The sequence below is a fragment of the Salminus brasiliensis genome, chromosome 14, assembly GCF_030463535.1.
Source record: "Salminus brasiliensis chromosome 14, fSalBra1.hap2, whole genome shotgun sequence".
In the NCBI taxonomy this organism is placed as follows: Eukaryota; Metazoa; Chordata; class Actinopteri; order Characiformes; family Bryconidae; genus Salminus; species Salminus brasiliensis.
Genome location: NC_132891.1, coordinates 5,540,771 through 5,563,136, shown reverse-complemented (window position 1 = coordinate 5,563,136; position 22,366 = coordinate 5,540,771). Strand labels below are relative to the sequence as shown.

General features: G+C 42.3%; 1 protein-coding gene across 2 annotated transcripts; it reads left to right on the top strand.

Moving 5' to 3' along the window:
• The first annotated feature begins 2,097 nt into the window (after nt 1-2,097).
• alkal2a (ALK and LTK ligand 2a) lies at nt 2,098-20,227 on the top strand. 2 transcript variants are annotated; one of them, XM_072697446.1, is made up of 6 exons: nt 2,098-5,101; nt 9,195-9,489; nt 12,966-13,019; nt 15,431-15,511; nt 16,413-16,486; nt 19,294-20,227. In XM_072697446.1, the coding sequence occupies exons 2-5, from the start codon at nt 9,258-9,260 to the stop codon at nt 16,475-16,477; spliced, it is 432 nt and encodes a 143-aa protein (XP_072553547.1). In that variant the 5' UTR covers nt 2,098-5,101; nt 9,195-9,257; the 3' UTR covers nt 16,478-16,486; nt 19,294-20,227. The 2 variants fall into 2 exon arrangements, with proteins under 2 accessions (XP_072553547.1, XP_072553546.1); XM_072697445.1 differs by having other exon boundaries at nt 19,291-20,227.
• The last annotated feature ends 2,139 nt before the right edge of the window (nt 20,228-22,366 follow it).

The following is a 22,366-nucleotide window of genomic DNA, read 5'->3' as shown; positions in this document are numbered from 1 at the left end:
TGTACCCCTCTAGCCCACACCTGGCATTAGGCATGGTGCATGTTTATCTGCTCCAGGAAGTCCTATACTATCTGCAGTACTTCTCTACAGGGACTAGACAGGCTGTGTCAGCAATGGGCGATAGTCCAAGTGGCTGAATGCATTCTTTTGAAGGGGTGTCCACAAACATTTGGACATACAGTGTAGGTGAAGTTGAAGTCCATGGGTTTGTAGACCCTTAAATGGCACTAAATGTGCCAGAAAGCAGTCAGTCAGGATACTGTATTAGAAGGCCCAACTACAACCTTTAATGTTTATGGTTCGCTGTTGAAAATATGAGGTGCTACAAAGGGTCGCGTGAAGAACCCTTAAAGGCTCATTCGCTTGATGTAAAGGTTCTTAACCAACCTGAGGCTTTTTCCACCCTTTATGGGGCCAAACGTGGTTCTTCTATGTGAACCCTTTGTAGCAGTTAGACAGCTTGCTAAGCAAGCCTCCTCACAAAAGTGCTACAAATAAATGGGAAGCATGGGTGGGTCAATTATCTGCATTAGAGCAGGGGACACTACAGCGTTCTCCAGGACATTGGTTCTCCAGGACTCCAGTGGTCAACAGACACCACTACCTGCCACTAAGCTACAACATCATGTTGGAGACTGGGGTTTGAAAAAAACAGCAGCTCAAATAATACAAAGTAATGATTATATTAATTACAATGCAAAGAAGTACTAATATCTGAACTGAACTGGAGCTGTATGTCCAAAAGTTTGTGGACACCCCTTCTTAATATCTGAACTGAACTGGAGCTGTATGTCCAAAAGTTTGTGGACACCCCTTCTGAATATCTGAACTGAACTGGAGCTGTATGTCCAAAAGTTTGTGGACACCCCTTCTGAATATCTGAACTGGAGTTGTATGTCCAAAAGTTTGTGGACACCCCTTCTGAATATCTGAACTGAACTGAAGCTGTATGTCCAAATGTTTGTGGACACCCCTTCTAAAGAGCATTCAGAAATCACTATGGTGAAATTACCTCGACTGCCAATCACAGCTTTCCTGTCTCGGCAGGCTCTCCACTAGTCTTTCACATTGCTGTTGGGACTTTATGCCATTCATAGTCTGCAGATTCAGGTACATCAGCTTTATTTGATAAAATGCCTGAAATAAACTGCCAGACACGTAGAGATGCAAATTGAAGACAAAAAAATTAATGATATCTTTCCAGAGCTGCATAGTGTAGAAACTCCCATTTAGATGACTTGGCTTTTTCACCAGGCAAATTCATGTAGCTGTACATGAATCCGTGAACCCTGAGGACATATGTGGTCTGAAGGTTTCTACAGTTTTCATAGGAATTTCATTACTTCACAGATAATTTTAGGCCTTGCTCTTACCAAACTGTCTCTGGAAGGGACAGCCCTTCTGGATGTGTGGATGTGTGACGCTCCACAGTCCATGGAAATAATTGCACAAGCCCATTTAAAGTCTGGAATCAGGGCAGGGAAACATTTTGGAGGTCTTTAGGAAATTCTTCAGTTCATAACACATGGTGCCTTCACAGTGTACATGCTGCCAACTTCAAGAGTTGACCATAATTACCACTACAGTTGACTCTGATTCACTGACTTTTACACACAAAGAAACGGCAGATGCGTCAAATGGGTATCTGGTGCCGTTCCTCTGTCGCTCACGTAAAAAAAAAATACAGCTACTGAAGCCTCTGTTGTACCCCAGGACTTGGAGGGGCATGGAGTGATACCACCCCCCCATCAGCAGTCTATGATGCTAAAAGTGCGAGCCCTGCAGAGCGCTCGTGAGTACTTCATGCTCTGTATCTCACAGATAAGAGGTTAAGAGCTTCCAGGTGGTCAATAGCAACACAAACCCACATGAGACCCTCCTCATGGTTACCAGATGTAAGTGCGGCGTGGCCTGAAAGGCTGCAGGGTGTCGGGCAGTGTCTGGGCTCGGTGCTGGTTTTGTGAGAGTCTGGAGTGGGACCGGAGCCAGTGCTACAGAGCCAACAGGTCCGTGTTGTCCTTCGTTTTGAGGGAGTGGTGAAAGCGAGCAGAAGAGGGAGTGTAGAGCGGGGCTCGGACTCACACTCTCTCCTTAACTTCACTCTGGTGTTTGTCTCAGCGATTGCAGTGTGTGTTGGGTGTTTGGGTGCTTTCTGTTTCTCGCAGTGCTTATTGTATGTGTGTTTCCAGCTCAGCGTGCCTGCGTTCTCAGTGTGTGTCTGTGTGTTTGCTGTGGGTACATTTGAGTGTTTGGTGCAGTTCTCAGTGTTTAGTGGAGTGTTTGGTGTATTTCTGTGTGTTTAGTGGAGTGTTTGGTGTATTTCTGTGTGTTTAGTGGAGTGTTTGGTGTATTTCAGTGTGTTTAGTGGAGTGTTTGGTGTATTTCCGTGTGTTTAGTGGAGTGTTTGGTGTATTTCCGTGTGTTTAGTGGAGTGTTTGGTGTATTTCAGTGTGTTTAGTGGAGTGTTTGGTGTATTTCAGTGTGTTTAGTGAAGTGTTTAGTGGAGTGTTTAGTGGAGTGTTTGGTGTATTTTTGTGTGTTTAGTGGAGTGTTTGGTGTATTTTTGTGTGTTTAGTGGAGTGTTTGGTGTATTTCCCAGTGTTTAGTGCAGTGTTTAGTGGAGTGTTTAGTGGAGTGTTTGGTGTATTTCCCAGTGTTTAGTGGGGTGTTTGGTGCGGTTCTGTGTGTTTAGTGGGGTGTTTGGTGTATTTTCCGAGTGTTTAGTGGAGTGTTTGGTGTATTTATGTGTGTTTAGTGGAGTGTTTGGTGTATTTCTGTGTGTTTAGTGGAGTGTTTAGTGGAGTGTTTGGTGTATTTCCCAGTGTTTAGTGGAGTGTTTGGTGTATTTCTGTGTGTTTAGTGGAGTGTGTGGTGCAGTTCTCAGTGTTTAGTGGAGTGTTTGGTGCGGTTCTGTGTGTTTAGTGGAGTGTTTAGTGGGGTGTTTGGTGTATTTCAGTGTGTTTAGTGGAGTATTTAGTGGAGTGTTTAGTGGAGTGTTTGGTGTATTTTTGTGTGTTTAGTGGAGTGTTTGGTGTATTTCAGTGTGTTTAGTGGAGTGTTTGGTGTATTTCAGTGTGTTTAGTGAAGTGTTTAGTGGAGTGTTTAGTGGAGTGTTTGGTGTATTTCCCAGTGTTTAGTGGGGTGTTTGGTGCGGTTCTGTGTGTTTAGTGGAGTGTGTGGTGCAGTTCTCAGTGTTTAGTGGAGTGTTTGGTGCGGTTCTGTGTGTTTAGTGGAGTGTTTGGTGTATTTCAGTGTGTTTAGTGGAGTATTTGGTGTATTTCAGTGTGTTTAGTGGAGTATTTAGTGGCGTGTTTGGTGCGGTTCTGTGTGTTTAGTGCAGTGTTTGGTGTATTTCTGTGTGTTTAGTGGCGTGTTTGGTGCGGTTCTGTGTGTTTAGTGCAGTGTTTGGTGCGGTTCTGTGTGTTTAGTGCAGTGTTTGGTGCGGTTCTGTGTGTTTAGTGGAGTGTTTGGTGTATTTCAGTGTGTTTAGTGGAGTATTTAGTGGCGTGTTTGGTGCGGTTCTGTGTGTTTAGTGCAGTGTTTGGTGTATTTCTGTGTGTTTAGTGGCGTGTTTGGTGCGGTTCTGTGTGTTTAGTGCAGTGTTTGGTGCAGTTCTCAGTGTTTAGTGCAGTGTTTGGTGCGGTTCTGTGTGTTTAGTGGGGTGTTTGGTGCGGTTCTGTGTGTTTAGTGCAGTGTTTGGTGCGGTTCTGTGTGTTTAGTGCAGTGTTTGGTGCAGTTCTGTGTGTTTAGTGGAGTGTTTGGTGTATTTCAGTGTGTTTAGTGGAGTATTTAGTGGAGTGTTTGGTGCGGTTCTGTGTGTTTAGTGCAGTGTTTGGTGCGGTTCTGTGTGTTTAGTGGGGTGTTTGGTGCGGTTCTGTGTGTTTAGTGCAGTGTTTGGTGCGGTTCTGTGTGTTTAGTGCAGTGTTTGGTGCGGTTCTGTGTGTTTAGTGCAGTGTTTGGTGCAGTTCTGTGTGTTTAGTGCAGTGTTTGGTGCGGTTCTGTGTGTTTAGTGCAGTGTTTGGTGCGGTTCTGTGTGTTTAGTGGGGTGTTTGGTGCGGTTCTGTGTGTTTAGTGGGGTGTTTGGTGCGGTTCTGTGTGTTTAGTGGGGTGTTTGGTGCGGTTCTGTGTGTTTAGTGCAGTGTTTGGTGCGGTTCTGTGTGTTTAGTGGGGTGTTTGGTGCGGTTCTGTGTGTTTAGTGCAGTGTTTGGTGTATTTCTCAGTGTTTAGTGCAGTGTTTGGTGTATTTCTCAGTGTTTGGTGGGGTGTTTGGTGTATTTCTCAGTGTTTGGTGGGGTGTTTGGTGCGGTTCTGTGTGTTTGAGTGTGTTGTGGAGTGTGTGGTGTCTTTCTGAGGACTGGTGTATTTTACTGGAGTATTTCGTGGCTTTTAGTGGAGCATTTAGTGTTTGGTGTTCGGTGTGTGTGTGTGTGTGTGTGTGTGTGTGTGTGTTTCTCTTGGCCGTTACTGTAATTAGATCAGCTGCAGGAGCTTCCAGTCACCGCTGGGCTGCTGAGCTGTTCGGCGGCGGGATGACACTCTGATGCGGCGCGTGTGTGAAACTCGCCTCGCGGCCGCTGGGACTTTCACTCCGGACGCTTCCCGGTACCACGGTGCGGCTGCGCGCGCGCACACAGAAGAATAAAGAGGGGGGGAAAGTACATGGCACGCGATGAACGGGAACGCGGAGATGTCCACGAGCGTAACTTGCTTCTAATTAAAGCCTCGCGCCATGTAGACTAAATCCCGAGAGGGATCATCACCATCATCACCACCATCATCATCATCATCACCATCACCATCATCTTCATCATCACCATCATCATCATCGTCTCTTCTTCTTACGTCTACGTGGGACGATAAAAAAGCGCGCGAGACAGAAGGAGACCGTGTCACGAGCAGCTCTTGAGTTTCCTCACCGCGCGCATCTCCGAGTTGGATGGACAAGCTCGGCCGCGCGCGCGCGCTACACCGGACACACCGGACACGCGGCTTTGAGCGCTCGCGCCCCGTCGACTTTTAGCCCAGTTTTAGAAGGAAAAGCCACGAGACGATTAAAAAAGCGCGCGGATCTGAAACTTGTCTGGAATAAAAGACGCGTTAGGTAAGTTTACAAACGCACGTGCTTTTATTTATTATTACGATTATTATGATTATTGTTATTAGTAGTAGTAGTATTAATATAAATGTTACTATAACCGTTATTATAATTATTATTAGAATAATAACAATTATTATTATTGTCATCATCATTATTATCATATTTCTATTATTATTATCATTTTTATTAATCATGTTATTATTTTCATGTCCATGAATAAGATCAATAAGCATATCAGATCTCACTGGTGGAGCAAAAAATGACTTAAAACTAAAAACTGGGGAACTAAGACGTGTCATTACTGTTTATTATTATTATTATTATCATCATCATCATCATTCAGGGATCAATAATATCCCACAAATTGTCCCAGATTACCTGATGGCTCACAACACCTGACTCCATCACTGAGGACCACTAAGCATTAGGAGCAGACCAATCAGACAGCTCTGTCTGGAAGAGCTTCATTTGATCTCTTTCACAAAGTGTTCCACAGAAGTGCATTGAGTCGTGACGTCACGAAGAAGGGGGGGGGGGTGGACTCGAGTGTGCTGGGGCTGGGCCATCAGCTCATATGGGGCAGTGTGTGATATGGATTTGGGTTTCCTGTGGCTCTGTTAGAACTCAGTCCCATCTGATCACTCTGACTCGTTTCAAAGGCTGAGTTTAATAAAGACTAAATCTATTTCATTAGTGCACAAATTGCTCAACTTTTTCAGTTTATTAAAGACTGAATTTAGACTGAAAAGAGTAAAAGACTTTATCAAGTCATAAAATATGTGCGATGTTCAGTTTAGCAAATAAACAGTAATTATGCTTTGAACCCAATATGACCAGGGGTGCCAAAACCTTTGAATAAGACTGTATTTGAACTAACATGTCCAAAAAAACAAACCACACATATGCAAGCTAATGCGCCACACATGATTCTACATGCTCTGCTTTTGTGTTTGTGACTTTTGCATGTCTTGGGTATTGACTTTTGCATAAGGATGCTCATGCCAGCTGTGTGTGATATGGATCCCTGAATCAAAAAGCCATGCTTTTATTGAATTTCCCAAGTAAAAGTAACTTTTAGACCCAGTAACAGTCTGTCCTTACAAATACAGTATAACATAAAATCCCTTACAGTATAAAAATACCTTAAAAATACAGTATAACATAGAATCCCTTACAGTATAAAAATACCTTACAAATACAGTATAACATAGAATCCCTTACAGTATAAAAATACCTTACAAATACAGTATAACATAGAATCCCTTACAGTATAAAAATACCTTACAAATACAGTATAACATAGAATCCCTTACAGTATAAAAATACCTTACAAATACAGTATAACATAGAATCCCTTACAGTATAAAAATACCTTACAAATACAGTATAACATAGAATCCCTTACAGTATAAAAATACCTTACAAATACAGTATAACATAGAATCCCTTACAGTATAAAAATACCTTACAAATACAGTATAACATAGAATCCCTTACAGTATAAAAATACCTTACAAATACAGTATGACATAAAATCCCATACCGTATAAAAATACCTTACAAATACAGTATGACATAAAATCCCTTACAGTATAAAAATACCTTACAAATACAGTATAACCGAAGCTGAATGTGGAGCAAAAGTCAGAGCACACTGTCCTCCTCTACCATCTCTTATTTCTGAGTGAAACATGACATCAGGGGGGGTCTAGCTGAGCTGTTTGGCTCTGTGATAGACTGCAGGTGGTGGGAGAGGGAGGTTAATATTACTTTGCCCCGCCCTCTGGTGCATGGCGATGTAACCAAGGGTCAAAAACTAGCGAAAGTCACTAAAATTGAATAAAAAATTTACAAAAAACAAGAATTTTATGTCGGAAATGATATGATATGACAAAGCATACTTAACATGAATACACACACAAACATGCAAGGTTAAAAAGGTCAACTTTGCATTTACAAAAAGCCCCCCGCCCCTCCTCCCCCTCACCTGGTGGGCCATAATAGCATTAGGGACATTTTTGAACTTTCACAAAGTCAGTGTGTTTAAACGCTGGAGCACATGACTCAGCTGTGTCGAAGCAGCAATTCAGCATCCCTGCCAGAGTGGACTGAGCTCATATGGGTTAGTGTGTTATAGGTCACATGGGGCTCCGACTGATAATCCCATCCTTTAATTCAATTCCCCACTAAAAACAACTCTTAAGGTAATGAAGCTATTTACACCATTTCCCATCACTCGTTTATTCAGAGTCCTCCAGAAAAGCAGTCATGCAATGTCATGTATTTGTGTATTTACTTCCCTTTAAACTGCACTGAGCTTATTTACAGCATGTCTTTAGCTCATTTAGAAAGAATCCACTAGAATCAGCAGCTGAAACTGGAGTAAACAAGAGTTTATGACCTGCCCACGCTACCTGAATCCTGCCGACAGCAGGCTGGCCCATGATAAAGGGGTCCACTTCTTCACTTGTTTAAGGAGAAAGCGTCTGCTGTAGTGCGTACGTTCATTTTCCTGAGGTCACTGTTCAGTCTTCACACAGATTAGTCTTAAATGCACAGTATCAAAAAGGTGAGTTTAATTCTAAGGGATAAAAAGAGGGGGTCCCCTAGAGGGTCCCCTTACAAACCTTCAGAGAAGGCCTCTGCATATTTAAACTACTTATTTATTGCACTGGGCAGAAAAAAAGGTCTGAAATCCTGAAACACCCAAAGTAAATATTATTAGTATCGTCCAATCAGATTTTCTTTCTGTAATATCTATGTAGAACCAAGCAGGCTAACTCATTGGTTAGGCCCAGTGACCCATTTTCCATCTCATTCTCCTCCTCTAAACTGTCTTCCCATCTCCAGTGGCCCCAAATTCCAACAGTCATTTTTCCCTGTGCTAATATCAGCCCATTTTTTATTGTCGTGAGAAGGCGGGGCTACACTTAGGAATGAATTGATCGACAGCCTTAGCTGGGAGAGACTGGTCATCTGCAGGACCTGCATGCAGCCCTTTCTGTTGATTATATGGAGGAGCTGAGCTGTAGTGGACCTTACAATGAGCTGCACTTTTATTGTAGGAGCATCCACTTACCGGACAAACTGGAAATCCAGGGGTGAATTCACTCTGCTTCTGCACTGGAAGCTCAGTGAAGGCGGTCTGAGACATACGGTCTCAGGTGTGGGAGAAGGGGGCGAGTCTGGCTCTGCCTCTGGTCTCTACTGCACAGACTTTGGTTGCATGTCTGACATCATGGCGTCCATGTTTTCTATAGTCATTGGTTAACTTGTCCAATTAACCGCTAGCATATACTTTTATCAATGGAGGTGCTGCAGATGGTTGTTTGAGCCATGGAAGAACCATTTTCCTTTCATACAGAGCTATTTTTAAAAGATGTGAGTGTGAAGAACCTTTAAATGGGGAAATCCACTTCTTTAAACCATTGAATGGTTCTTCACACACATCCCTTTTTACAAAAATGGTTCTTTGGATTTAATAAATACAAGCAAATACAGTCCTGGGTACATCACTGTCCTTGAATACGAGTGGTAGCCTAGCCAGATTTCTCTCAGGAAATGGAAAACAGCAGCAGGAGGTCTAAAGTTACTCTAGAAATGCTTCATCCAAGATAAAATACATGTTATTATGTCTGTTATAAGCTTCAAATAAAACATGGGATGTTTTACAGGCTTAAAACGACCATGTTCAATCTTGATTGCCCAGAAAAATGATTTGTGCACTGTTGTGAGCTAATCGCTAACATAGTACTAAAACCAACATCCCTCCAACATCCCTTTACTGGGCTGGTTTATGACTCCAGCTGTAGGATCTCCATTGCTCATTGGTTCCTAGCCCTAGTTCTGCACCCGGCACCCTGTCCTGCACACCTGGTACAGCTAATCGCTAACATAGTACTAGAATCCCATATTGATGCCAACAGAAATTAGCATTGCTGGATTTTTTTGGGGGGTACATAAAACCACTCAAACCTCATCTGTCCCGAACATGGGCTCCTCAGCATCCCTTTATTATGCTGGTTAATGACTCCAGCTGTAGGATCTCCACTGCTCTCACTAACTCGCTCTTCTCCTTCCCTCTCTCTCTGCACAGAGTGCACAAGGCCTTCGTAGCTCCACTGCCCTGTGGTTCTGCCCTTACCACAGCAGTTCAGAGATGTGTGCTCTACGGGTTCCCCTCGTTGTGGTGCTGGTGCTGCTACTTCTGTCTCAGCGAGTGAGCGGCCGGCCCAAGGAGGGTGGGAATGGAGAGGAGTGCGCACCGTGCCGTGACACCCTTCTTGAGCGGATTACACAGTCCACCTCGGAGAAGGAGCACAAGCTGGAGCACGAGGACGTCTCCAGGAGCGGGCACGGGCTGAAGACGGAGAACGGGGAACAGATACTCGGTAAGAGAACCGGTGAGGTGGGTAGAGTGCCAACCAAGTTCTGAGCTCCCTGTTGAACCACAGTGGAACATACTCTTCAAAAGTTTGTAGACGTCTGCTTATCCAGCGTTTCTTCTGAAATCAAGTACTCAGCCAATGGAACATTGCTGTGAGGATTTGATTGCGTTCAGCTACACAAGAGCATTAGTGAGGTCAGGTACTGATTTTGGATGATTAGTTCTGCAACTCCAGCTTATCCCACAAGTAGTGGATGGAGCTCCAGTACCTCACTCCAGCTCAATCCTAGGAGAATTTCTACCCCCCTAGCTGATGTTTGGCACTGGGGGTAGTGACCCTAGGCTCAAGTGTGGCTGCTCTAGAGCAGTGGTTCCCATCCCTGGTCCTGGATGACACCCTGTCCTGCACATCTTAGTGTTTACCCTCCTCACCAGGTACAGCTAATCAGCTGTATCTTAACAAGCCCTCCCTGGGTTGAAGGTAGATTGGTGGTTGGGCACCACTGCGCTAGAGTGTCCCACTCTATGGAAATTATACTCTGTATAAGCTCTGTATAACTCTATAAGCTATGTGTTGCCATTTGAACACCTGTGTGAGTGAGTGTATCTGAAGACCCCTATAAGAAGGATTTATAGTGTACATCCTCCATCTATCAGCATAGGAAATGAAGGCTGTTAAGTGCTATTCCTTTATTTATGCCGGTAGAGAGGCCGAGAAACGCTGTTACACCAATGAAATAGTCTCAAGCCAAAAGTCAACGTGGTAAATCCTACTGTTTTGGGTCTGCTTTAACCTGGACTGCCTTTTGAATGAGGCAAAATATACAGCAGGTCAGCCAATAAGAGCAGATTTAATTTAAACCAATCAGCTTTAAAGTCAGATTCTGATCATTGAAAATCTCTGCATAATTAATTCCTTGAGACGTAAGCAAAAGTTCATTTATGAGAAATGTAGAGTCTCAGATTTCTGTACAGTGGTGATTATAAGAAGCAGGCATCGCAAATGTAGCCGTTCTGTTTGCTATCCAAAGCCACCAGTGAGCCTACACGTGTTCTCAGGGTTTTATATGGAATGTTGATGATGATGGTAAAATAGTGGTAAACCTGAAAACATGTGTCTTCTTTTTGGACTATATTGCCCTACAACGCCCTACATGTTCCCCTCCTCTTTGACTTAAATTTATAAAAACGTGTTCAGACCAAAGGTTTATCTCAGCACTATAAACTCATTAAAGCCTTGAGACATCTGGTTCCCATCACAGCCAGCAGTTCGGAAGGGGTTTCTATAAAATGCTGCATTTCTAATCAAACCACACTGAATCTTAATGACTAAATTAGGCAGAAAAATTGAGAAAAAAGTAGGAGTTACTCAAATAACAAAAACAGCATGGTCCGTTTGTAAATGAAAAATACAGCTTTTTATAATTGGATACACACATTTTACTTTAAATACTTACTAAATTTCATTATATAATACACATATTAATTATATAATACACATATTATATATATATATATCTATGCTTCTGAAACCCTGTATAACTTTGGGGGGGGGGGGGGGGGGCAATGTATATTTAATATTTAAAACAAAGTCCACTATATATATATATATATATATATATATATATATATAAAATGCTTTGCTATTTGCCAAAGAAAAACCTCAGCTAGTTTCAATAGACTAATAATTCAAAGATCCTTTAAGTTTAGACACGACTAAACACAAGTCAGTATGGTGACCACTCAGAAGAGGAGGGTCTTCAGTCTGGGTTTGAAGACAGCGAGTGTTGGACGTTGCTGTTCGGACACCCAGGGGAAGCTCGTTCCACCACTTCGGTGCAGGACAGAAAAAAGTCTGGACGCTCGTCTTCCGTGTATATATATATATATATATATATATATGGTCGTCTGATACAACATAATGGACAGCTGCCAGGTTCAAATTATGACCAAAAGTGAAACACAGAGGAGGGGATTGATTACACACATGGACTTGATCCACCTACAGTCTTAATAGAAAAAGATTCTTTAAGGAACCACTTTTGTAAAAGTGATCCCACATAGTTTAAAGGCTCTTTAAAGAAGATGTTTTACACCCATATAAAACCATTATGTTATAAAGACTTATAAAGGGTTCTTCATACTTTTTTGTCAAATATGTTTATCAAATATTTATGGGGCATCTTTTTAAAAACATATAGTGTGCATGGTTTGTGTTAGTCTGTCTTTAATTCTTGTTCTTGAAGTACACAGGTTCTCAGCTCGATCAGTAAGCTCGATTTGATATTAGAAATAGAGGACAGTGGGATACCTGAATCTAACTCTGGTTTGAGTTAAGCATATTTGTGAGGAAAAGCCTGATTTTTCTGCAGTTATGTTTTCATCTATTTACTACATACTTCTTTTATGTGTTTCATTTTATGTACAGCTCTGGTTTTACTGTTTATAGGCAGTGTGTTTAAGGGAAATTAACACTGGTGCTGTATTTAATAAACCATGGACAACATTTCTCCTAAATTCCAAATAAAATATTAATATTTAGAGCATTTATTTATTTGCAGAAATGACAACTGCTCAAAAACAGCTGCTCAAATAATGGAAATAAATGATGATAATAATTACAATGTACAGAAGTTATTATTGAAAACACAGTACTAATATCTGAACTTTGAGAGCATTCAGAAATCACTATGGTGAAATAACCTCGACTGCCAATCACAGCTCTCATGTCTCGGCAGGCTCTCCAGTAGTCTTTCACATTGCTGTCGGGACTTTATGCCATTTATATTCTGCAAATTCAGGAAACTCAGCTTTAAGCTTTAAGAAGTGGTCTCTTATTTTTGTCCAGAGCTGTATATTCTGCATCTGTGCTACAACTTAGCCTTCTTAGCATTCAAGTGCATAAAAAAGAGAAGAATAGAGCCAAATAAACTTCCAAATAATTCTACTCAAGTGCAGTCAGCATTTTAACGAAGTAACTACACTTATACCCGAGTATGAGTTTAGGCCACTTACGAACCTCTAAACAAAGACCTTCACTTATAACAGGTCCACGTTTGGATAAATAAATAAATAAATAAATAAATGTCTAGAACCTAAATTCAGTTTATGGATTCATTTCTAGTCACAAAAAAAATCCTCTCTCAAAGCATCATGTAGGTCAAGCTCGTAAAACCAACATTTGCCTAAATAAAATGCTGAAAATGATGAATAATAATCACCACCTCAGCCAGGACCTGGACCACAGTGGTCCACTGAACACAGCGTGTTCAATAAAGGGCAGAAAGTGTGGCCTGTTGGTAATTAGGTGCTGAACTAAAGCCAAATCTGCTACTATGGGCTTAGTCAGAGCACGGTGATGGTGGGAAATTGGCTGGGGGCCCAATTCTGGGCTTCAGGGTCATTGCTCCGTCCTGGCGGTCAGCTGATCTAGGATTTGACATTTGACCCAACTCTTTCTGTCTTTCTGTCTCTTTGCAGAAATCTTCCCCAGAGACCTCAGGAAGAAGGAAAAGTTTTTAAAACACTTAACAGGTGAGGCTGGATACGAAAAAAGTAAAGACTCTGTTTACATTAATTTACATTTACATTAACTTTTAAGGCATTTAGCAGACACTCTTATCCAGAGCGACTTACTAAAGTGCTTTGCTATTTACCCAAGAAAAACCTCAGCTAGTTTCAATAGACTAAAATTCAAAGATCCTCTAAGTTTAGACTCTACTAAACACAAGTCAGTAAGGAGACCACTCTGCTATTCGCTCAAGTACTCTCAGAAGAGGAGGGTCTTCAGTCTGGGTTTGACGACAGTGAGCGGTGGACTCTGCTGTTCGGACACCCAGGGGAAGCTCGTTCCACCACTTCGGTGCAGGACAGAAAAAGCCTGGACGCTCGTCTTCCGTGGATTTTGAGGGATGGCGGGTCAAGCCGAGCTGTACTTGAAGCTGGAAGGGCTCTTGGTGCAGATCAGGCTTTTGACCATTGCCATCAAGTACGGAGGGGCTGGCTGCTCCATTCTGGGCTTTGTAGGCCAGCGTCAGGGTTTTGAATCTGATGCGGTCAGCACATCCGGTTCTCTCATTTAAAATATAGGTTGTTGGCCTGTAAACAGATACACTGCCTTCTGTCATTCAGACTGAAGTCAGATTGCTAGATGGGACTTAATACGCAAATCAGGGGTTTACAACTACATCTACATTCTTAGATGGATTAGCACCACCCAAATTTGAATCCTGATACTGGAGAAGTATGAGATGAGCAGGTGTAAACAGGATCAAGATGATAAAGAGGATCAAGGACAAAGTTCTACACCTGTCTTACAAGAACTTACCTTTTTTGGTGAGGACCAATAACATTTCTGCTCCAAAATTCTTCAGGTGTGAACACTCCACCTGTACTCAGGTGCCAAACAACTGAACTGTAGTCCTCAGGGGGTTTAGACCTACTTCCAAGTTGAACCCTGGTTCGAGCACATTTATTTGAAGGTCTGCACTAAAACATGGGAACGCAGCATGGTTTCCTTCTCTTCTAGCAGCACATCATCTCTTTTTTAAACATTTCTAATAGCCGACACTTGATAAATGCTCTTATTGTTCTTGAAGGATGAGCTGCTGCTCATATAATAGCAGACAAGCAATAAAAAAGAAATTACAGCATCTGTCAATATACACCAATCAGCCACAACAATAACACCACTGATAGGTCACGTAAAAACGTTGATGATCTTCATCCACAGTGACTCCTGTCAAGGGGTGGATCTATCTGGCAGCAAGTGAACAACAGTCAGTTCTTGAAGGTGATGAAGATGTTAGAAGCAGAAAGATCTGAGCCACTTTGACAAGAACCAAATGTCTAGACGACTGACTGGGTCAGAACATCTCCAAAACACCAGGCAGGTCTTGTAGGGGTTTTCTGGTATGCAGTGGTCAGTACCTACCAAACGTGCTACAGAAAAGTACCAAAGAGCCATGGCCACCTAAGGCTCATTGATACGATCTATAGAGGCCCTGCCCACCTTACAGGACTTAAAGGATCTGCTGCTAACATTAGTCTTGGTGCCAGATACCACAGGACGCCTTCAAAGGTCTTGTGGGGTCCGTGCCTCAAATGCTCAGATCTGTTGTAGCGGTATAAGGGGGGCCTATGCAATATTAGGCTGGTGGGCTGGTGTTTTTGGCACACAGACCATACTATTGGTTAAATTCACTGTACATCAATGAAATAGGGACTGAACATCTGATTCCTGACCAATTCCTGACCAATCAGTAATATGACAGATGTGATTTTCTTTTTCCAGAGCTGTGTTTGGATCTTTTTACATCAGACTTTCATATGTGGATCAGATGACCATACGATTTGGTGGCCATGTGACTTTAATGAAAATGGTCATATCATATAATTTCTTATCAGACCATCATTCAGTGATTATGTGGCTGCAGAGCGTTCCAGTAAATGCACCAAAAGCAATTTATCGGACTTTCTGAGAGCGGCTCGGACAAAAGGGATACTGAAATACTGCCTAGGCCACGACAATAGTGACTTCTGCACTCAAGCAGTGCTCTCCATGTCTAACAGAGAGACATGTATGATTCAGCCAGTCAATATATAGTGCTCAATATATAGGAAGTCCAGAGTCATCCTTAATTTGAAGTTCAGGGGCCACATGGCTCATTCACGTTGCTTTTGTAGGTCAGAAAGGTTGACCATGTTGACCCCATGTCTTAAACTGTGCATCAGGAAGAAGCACAGTGTGTAGGGTCTCGAAGCTCTCATTAGAAGCCAGTAATCATTAATCATACTGGGTGGTGTACCATTAACATTAGGATGTCTCACTAAGAAGAAGAGCGTAGTTAAGAAATGTCTAAGCTAGAGCAGCTGAGAAATGTGTGAGCCGGTCTGTGGCCTTTCAGACTGTTCCCTTCCTGACCAGCTTTCCTGCTTGTCCACAGGGCCTCTGTACTTCAGTCCAAAGTGCAGAAAGCATGTCTACAGGCTCTACCACAATACCAGAGACTGCACCATCCCTGCATGTGAGTACCGGAGACATGACACTAATAATGTCCACTGTGTACTTTAAGTTGCACCATTGCTGACACAGATGTGCAAATGCACACACTCTCACACACACAGCTTGTCTAGTCCTTGTGAAGAAGTACTGCCGATAGAATGGGACTCTCTGGAGCAGATAAACATGAACCTATTGGCACCATACACCTAGACGTGGTGTATAAATCCCCCCAGCGCTGAGCTGTGGAGCAGCAGAACTGTGTTCTCTGAAAGGATGGATGGGTTGAGTTGGGGATGATAAGGAGGAGTGATGATGATCATCCAACATCCTGACCTCACTAACAAACGCTCTTGGCGTTGCAATCGAATCCTCACAGCAGTGCTCCTCCAAAATCCAGTAGAAAGCCCTTTTCCCTGGACAGTAAAGACAGAACTTAGGCAGGATAAGCTCTTATAACAATGAATGAGCAAGTGTCCCAATACTTTTGTCCACATGCGGTTCTTCTATGGTATTTCTCAAAGAACCATTTAAAGCAGCTTTATTGTTAAGAGCATAGACAGGCCCAGCCCTATATCGCACATATGGTACAGTAACCAGCCTAGTACCAAGCCTACTGGTCAGGAACATGGGTTTTAAGGTCAGGTCAAAGGTAGCATTTGCATCTGTCAGATGCAAAAAAAGCAGCTCAGTAAGGTAAAACTTCTAGTGTATCTGGTGAAGTCCGACTCTCAGACTTCCTCAAACTGACCATGCAACATATGTGCAGTGGTGTTTTTCCACTCTTTTTTGCGGTCTAAAGTTCAGCATGCTTACTCTGCACTTTTTGATGTGTTTGTGCTGAAAGTGTAACTTCAAACCTTTAATAGGGAAAACAGATTTCTCCTGCACTCAGTGTCTTTTGTTGTACGCTCTTTTGTCTCTAGATTATAAAAGATGTGCACGCCTTCTCACTCGGCTGGCAGGAAGTCCGAGGTGCCTAGAGAGCTAACATCACCAGGTAGCGATTCAAATGCTTGCTTGTTTCAGCTCATTTGGGTCAACGGAACCATTAAGAGCCATTTTACATCTGGGGAACAGCACTGAACGTGTAATGAGGATTTGTCGTCTACACCAGACAGCTGTGGACGTGCCTAGGGTCTATACTGATAAACATGAACCTATTGGCACCATGCCAAATGCCTGGCATGGGCTGGAGGGGTATATAAAGCCCCCCAGCATTGAGCTGTGAAGCAGTGGGAGAACTGTGTTCTCTGGAATGATGGATGGATGGTGCCCCGTTCAATATCTTGGTATCTTGGTGATCATCATCCAACACCCTGACCTCACTAATTCTCGCTTTTGTCGCTGAATGCAATCAAATCCTCACAGCAATGCTCCTCCAAAATGATAGCGGTGCTCCATTCAATACTTTTGGGATAATCTGGGGAGTTAGGTGGGATGGTGATGATGGGGTGGTGATCGTCCAACATCCTGACCTCACAAATGCTTGTGTTGTTGAGTGCAATCAAATCCTCACAGCAATTCTCCTCCAAAATCTACTAAACAGCCTTCTTCCCTGAACTGTAGAGACATTTAACACACTTTTGTTTCAAAAGAAACAATGCATGATTAGGTGTCCCAATACTTTTGTCAATTTGGTGTACCTGACACAAAACAGGTGTTTAAAAAAAAAATGCTGATGCAAGGGCAAGGGCTTTCCAGGATGTGGGTGGAGAACCTCTGCTGTAAGTAATAACGTCTAGACTAGAGGTTCCAGAGGTTCCAGAGGTTCTCCGTCTATGTTGTGGGACACTACTGTTCTGCAGAGCTTACTGTTCACCCTGCTCTAACACAGACAGTTCCGCTCAGGCTGGCCTTGATAATTAGCTGATCGTTGAATCAGGCGTGTAGGGAAGGCATTACAACTCTGTGGAGCTCCGAGACCTGGATTGAGAAAGACTGTCGAGATGTTTGAAAGAACCCACTGCTCGAGACTTCTATGGAGCAAAAAAAAAAAAAGAAATAAAAAAAGGAGGTTGAAAGTCCTGTTTTTGACACAAAGTGCTTCTGTCAGAGTATTACTGCATTTGCACTGTATGACCGGCCGGCTTGCAGGAGTTTATGTACAGGCCTTGTGATCGCACAGAGCAGTAACCATTGGCTTCGGCAGGGCTGTATCAGTTCTCCGTCTTGAGGGCCCCAGCGCCAGTCCACTGTCCAAATTTTTGTGGACACCTCTCTTCTAATGATTGCATTCAGCTACTTTAAGTTGCAGCGATAAGCTGACTTGCATTGAATATGCATTTAAATTAAAAACATTCACACTGGTTGTTGTTCCTTTAAATTAATCTTTAAAAAATAAATGAAGCCAAATCAAACATTTTCACAGCCTGACAAGATGACAAAATATAAGATACAATACATAAATCCATTTAATAATGGAATAAATAATTAACTGCACAGTGGTTACAGTGGGGCAAATGCACCATATGACCAAATAATAAAATAATGTAATACAGAAAAAGAAGAGGTTCTTACAAAACTGAAGACACGCCACTGTGAGTAAAGCAAAGAATCAATTTTAATAGCTCAGTTGCTGGATTTTAGTTTGTTGGCTCTTTACTTTCAAATGTTGTGGTTTTCAATTATTTTTTTAATATTTATAAGAATAAATAAATAAATAAAATGAAAAAAGTTACATTTTATTGTTTTTTTATTAACATATTTTAAATAAAATTTCAAATTTACATTTAGTTTTTAAAAAACATTTAAACTAAGTAACAAATAAAAAATAATTGTATAAGAGATTAAATGTTCATTTTAACATCACTTATGCTGCTGGAATTATTGTCTTGTGTCTAAAGTTGTCTGATTGTAGATTTTAAGCTTAGGCAACCTTAATAAGTTTGCTTACCCTAAATAAAACAGTCCATCTTAACGTTTAAAGGGCCCTTATAACACTACCACACTATCCTATATATCGTGGAATGGCACGTACCTCACAGTTACCTCACAGAGTTTTAGATCATATACTGTAGATTTAAGTGATGGTGATCAAAACAAATGGTAGGAACACAGTCTTAAATCAAAGGCTACCATCTAACTACCATCTGCAGCTGTGATACACTCTGCAGGTCATCCACTCTTAAAAATAAGTTTGAGTGATGCCACAGAAGAACCATTTTTACTCCCATAACCCAAACCATGTTTGTAATAAAGATGTGTGAGGGTGAAGAACCCCTTACCCCCCAGCTTTATAATTCATTATGACCATTTGGTCTACTATGTCCTGTGGAGTCCCACAGGGCTCTATTCTAGGGCCTATGAAACTGTCGTTAATTACATGTAGTTATGAGTGTGGGGTCCAAAAAAAAAAAGGTTCTTCACACACACCTCTCGATCTCTATTACAAACATGCTTCTTTATGAAGGCAAAAGCGGTTCTTCTTTAGCGTCGCCAAAAGAACCTTTGAAGAACCTTTGACTTTTACGAGTGCGTCACAGCCGCAGATGGTAGCTATTCACTCCAGCCCCACCTGCACGTTTCTTAGCGTGGGACCAGCATACGTGCTTCGATTTAAGCAGGTATGGATGGAAGTGTTCTCCACTGCTATACCATACTGGCATATTCTTCTAGCTCAGCGCTGAGGGAGTCTCCTGTATCAAAACCCTGTTCTCTCTTCAATTTTTTTTTTTTTATGATTCTTTGGAAAAGAAAGAATTCTCAAATGCATCCAAGTATATACACACAAACACACACACACACACACGTATATGTACAGCCAAGTCTGAGACAACACAAAATTTCACTTCCTCTCTCCAGCAGGTTCAAGCCAAACCAGAGCGACCCGGAGGAGGAAAAAAAATGTAAAAAAAAAAAAAACACAAAAAAACGTCAAGTGCCTTTTGGATACGAGCAGAGAATCCAAACCAACACTCAGCATTCCATCCAATCAGCAAAACATGTCCAAAACATGGGCTCCGCTGCTCTGAGAGGACAGGCGGACAAAGGAACAGACGGAGGAATTCACAGGCGGCGGTGTGGGAAGGGAACGAACGAATGAAAAATGGACGTAGGCCTGCTAATCCCTGGCCTGAGAGATGGACTCAGATGGACTCAGCCTCAGGGACGAAGGAACTGTGTGAAGCTGCACATTCAAAAGGACATTCAGTGCGCACTTCACCTGTGGGCCTGAGTGGGCCTGCCTCAGCGCGAGAGCAGGGGTTGCCTTCACGTCGTCTTTTGTTGTAATAAGATAGCGACGCTTCTCGGCCATCGTTTCCGCTTTCTGCGACATGCCTTGGTGGGGTTGTACTTCACATTGTGGCCAAAAAAGAAAAGAAAAAAGGTGTCTGATTCACCGCCAGTGCTTTTTCTGCTTTCACCACTGAAAGCCACCTTTAACTTATTTTTCTGCATGATGCTTTCTGTTATTTCCCCCCGTGTGTGTACGTGTGGGTCTGTGTGCGAGAATCCGGCACATGTTCGCTGTTAATCTCTGTGACAGTGCTTGAATGACTGTGGATTAGTGAATATAGTCCATCTATTTTGGTGTACATGATGTATAGAGGTTCAGACCAGAGGTCAGTCAGTGTGTAAATACTGTACAAAAGCGGAGACATAAAAATCCCTATACCGAGTATACCCTGTGTGTGTGTGTGTGTGACCGATATATTGTTTAAGTGATGGGATACATATATATATATATATATATATATATTTAAAAGAAAGTATATTTAAATAAATTATATGATTGTTACACACGCCGAGTCTGAGTCATTCCTCGCACCCTGATCTCCACCAGCTCCTCAGCATTTCATGTAAGAATGTTCTCAGTGAGGGTAAAGGAACCAACGATTGCACTTCTTGAGTTGTTAAGCTGTTGTTTGACGGTTAAATAATGAATGTGTGTCTTAGGTGAGGCAAAACGTGCTCAGAGATCATTTTACAGTCCTATTTACCACCCTGTTATTAGTAAGAAAGATCTGCTTTGATTGGCTGGTTTGTGTCTAAGAACAGCTAATGGAACTCACATATGCAGCTCTGGAAAAAATGAAGAGACCACTTAATATTTCTTCCTAAATGTGCATCTTTACATGTATGGCAGACAGTTTATTCCAGGCATTTCATCAAACAAAGCTGAGTTAGCTGAATTTGCAGAATATAAATGGCATAAAGTCCCAACAGTACCGTGAAAGACTAGTCGAGAGCCTGCCGAGAGAGGAAAGCTGTGATTGGCAGTCGATGTTATTTCACCGTAGTGATTTCTGAATGCTCTCAAAGTTTAGATATTAGTACTGTGTTTAAATTACAATAATAACTTCTGTACATTATAATTATTATCATAATTTCTTTGCATTATTTAAGCAGCTGTTTTTGAGCAGTTGTCATTTCTGCAAATAAAGAAATGGTCTAAATATTATTTTATTTGGAATTTAGGGGAAATGTTGTCCATGGTTTATGAAATACAATGGAAATTTCTCTAAAAAAACACACTGCCTATAAACAGTAAAACCAGAGAAACTGATCATGTAGGGTGGTCTTCATTTTTTCCCCCGGCGCTGTATATTATAGCAAAGTTTTAACTCTGTAACAAAAACACTGTAATTTCTCCTGAGCCTTACCAGATAGTGCTGATGTCCTCTCATTGTGTCCTCTCAGTGCAATGTACTGTTGGCAAGCTGAGGAGACTATAGCCATTGAGCCTCACATCCCTGGGTGTGGCTTTCTGGAGTCTTACCAGTAACAAAAAATAAGCCAGTGCTTTCCCTTCTGATGTGTGTTCATGAAGGACAATGGAAAGAAAAAGGTAATGTCACCTAGCGCTAGCTTTTAGCGTAGCACAGATCCCCTTTTGTGTCCCCTGGCTTCCACTTCCACCGTCCCGTGCGGAGTTTGAGCTCTGGCACAGGAAAAGCCACGGACTCGAGGTTGTTGGTTCCTGTAGAGTCTGGAGATGGTGAGCTGCTCTCCGGTATCAACACCACCACATTCTTGGGCCATAGACTTTTACCATATCACAGCTTTGACTGGGGCTTTACTGGTGAGCAGTAAATGTGGGTGTAAATATATATAATGAGTCAAGACTGATGTAACAGTTTTAGGGTTTTGGAACTGACCCGTTTTCCAGCTCTGTTTGGGTTATTTTGGATTTTCTTTTGACGGGAAGGAAAGAGGGACAGTGGTGTTTGAGGTTCACGGTTTGTTGCTCTTAAAATAGAGGTGCTAGATACCATAGAAGAACCGTAAAGACTCGGAAAGAACCGGATCCTCATTTTAAGAGTCAGTGCCAAAGAAAATAAAGTTTGACATTCTGGGGCCTCTTTAAAATGTGTCGAAAAAGTCTTACCAGCGTTTTGAGCCGGCAGGTGTTCTGCTCTCATCGGTTCTACATCAAAATGATGGTCCGTGGAAATCGACTACACCAGCAGATGCAGATTCCTTGTATAGTACTGAGCGCGAGTTGGCCGATTTATCTGGCAGTGCACGCTACATTAGAACAGAGGATACCGGCGAGGGAAGGAACTGCAAAAAGGCAAAAGCAGAGCGAGAACCAACGGGAAAGGGACGAGAGCACAGAGGACATGAAAGAAGAGGAGGAATTAAAGTCCGGTGCCATCGCTCCTTCCTCTTTTCCTGATCAAATCTGATTTCTAGCAGTTCCTGCCCATCCTCTTTCAAATGAAAGGCAACAGCTCAGCCGCGATCGTGAGCGCGCCGGAAATGGGAACAATCAGTGTTTGTTATTATGGGGGCGAATCCATAACAGGAATTGAAGCCGTCTTGGAAAGGGAGGAAAGGGAGGGCCGGAGAGGCAGAGATTTTAATTTAGTCTAAAAGTGCAGAACTGTCACAGCGTGTTATTAATCAAATGAGGTCCAAGCAGCGATTAAAGGGA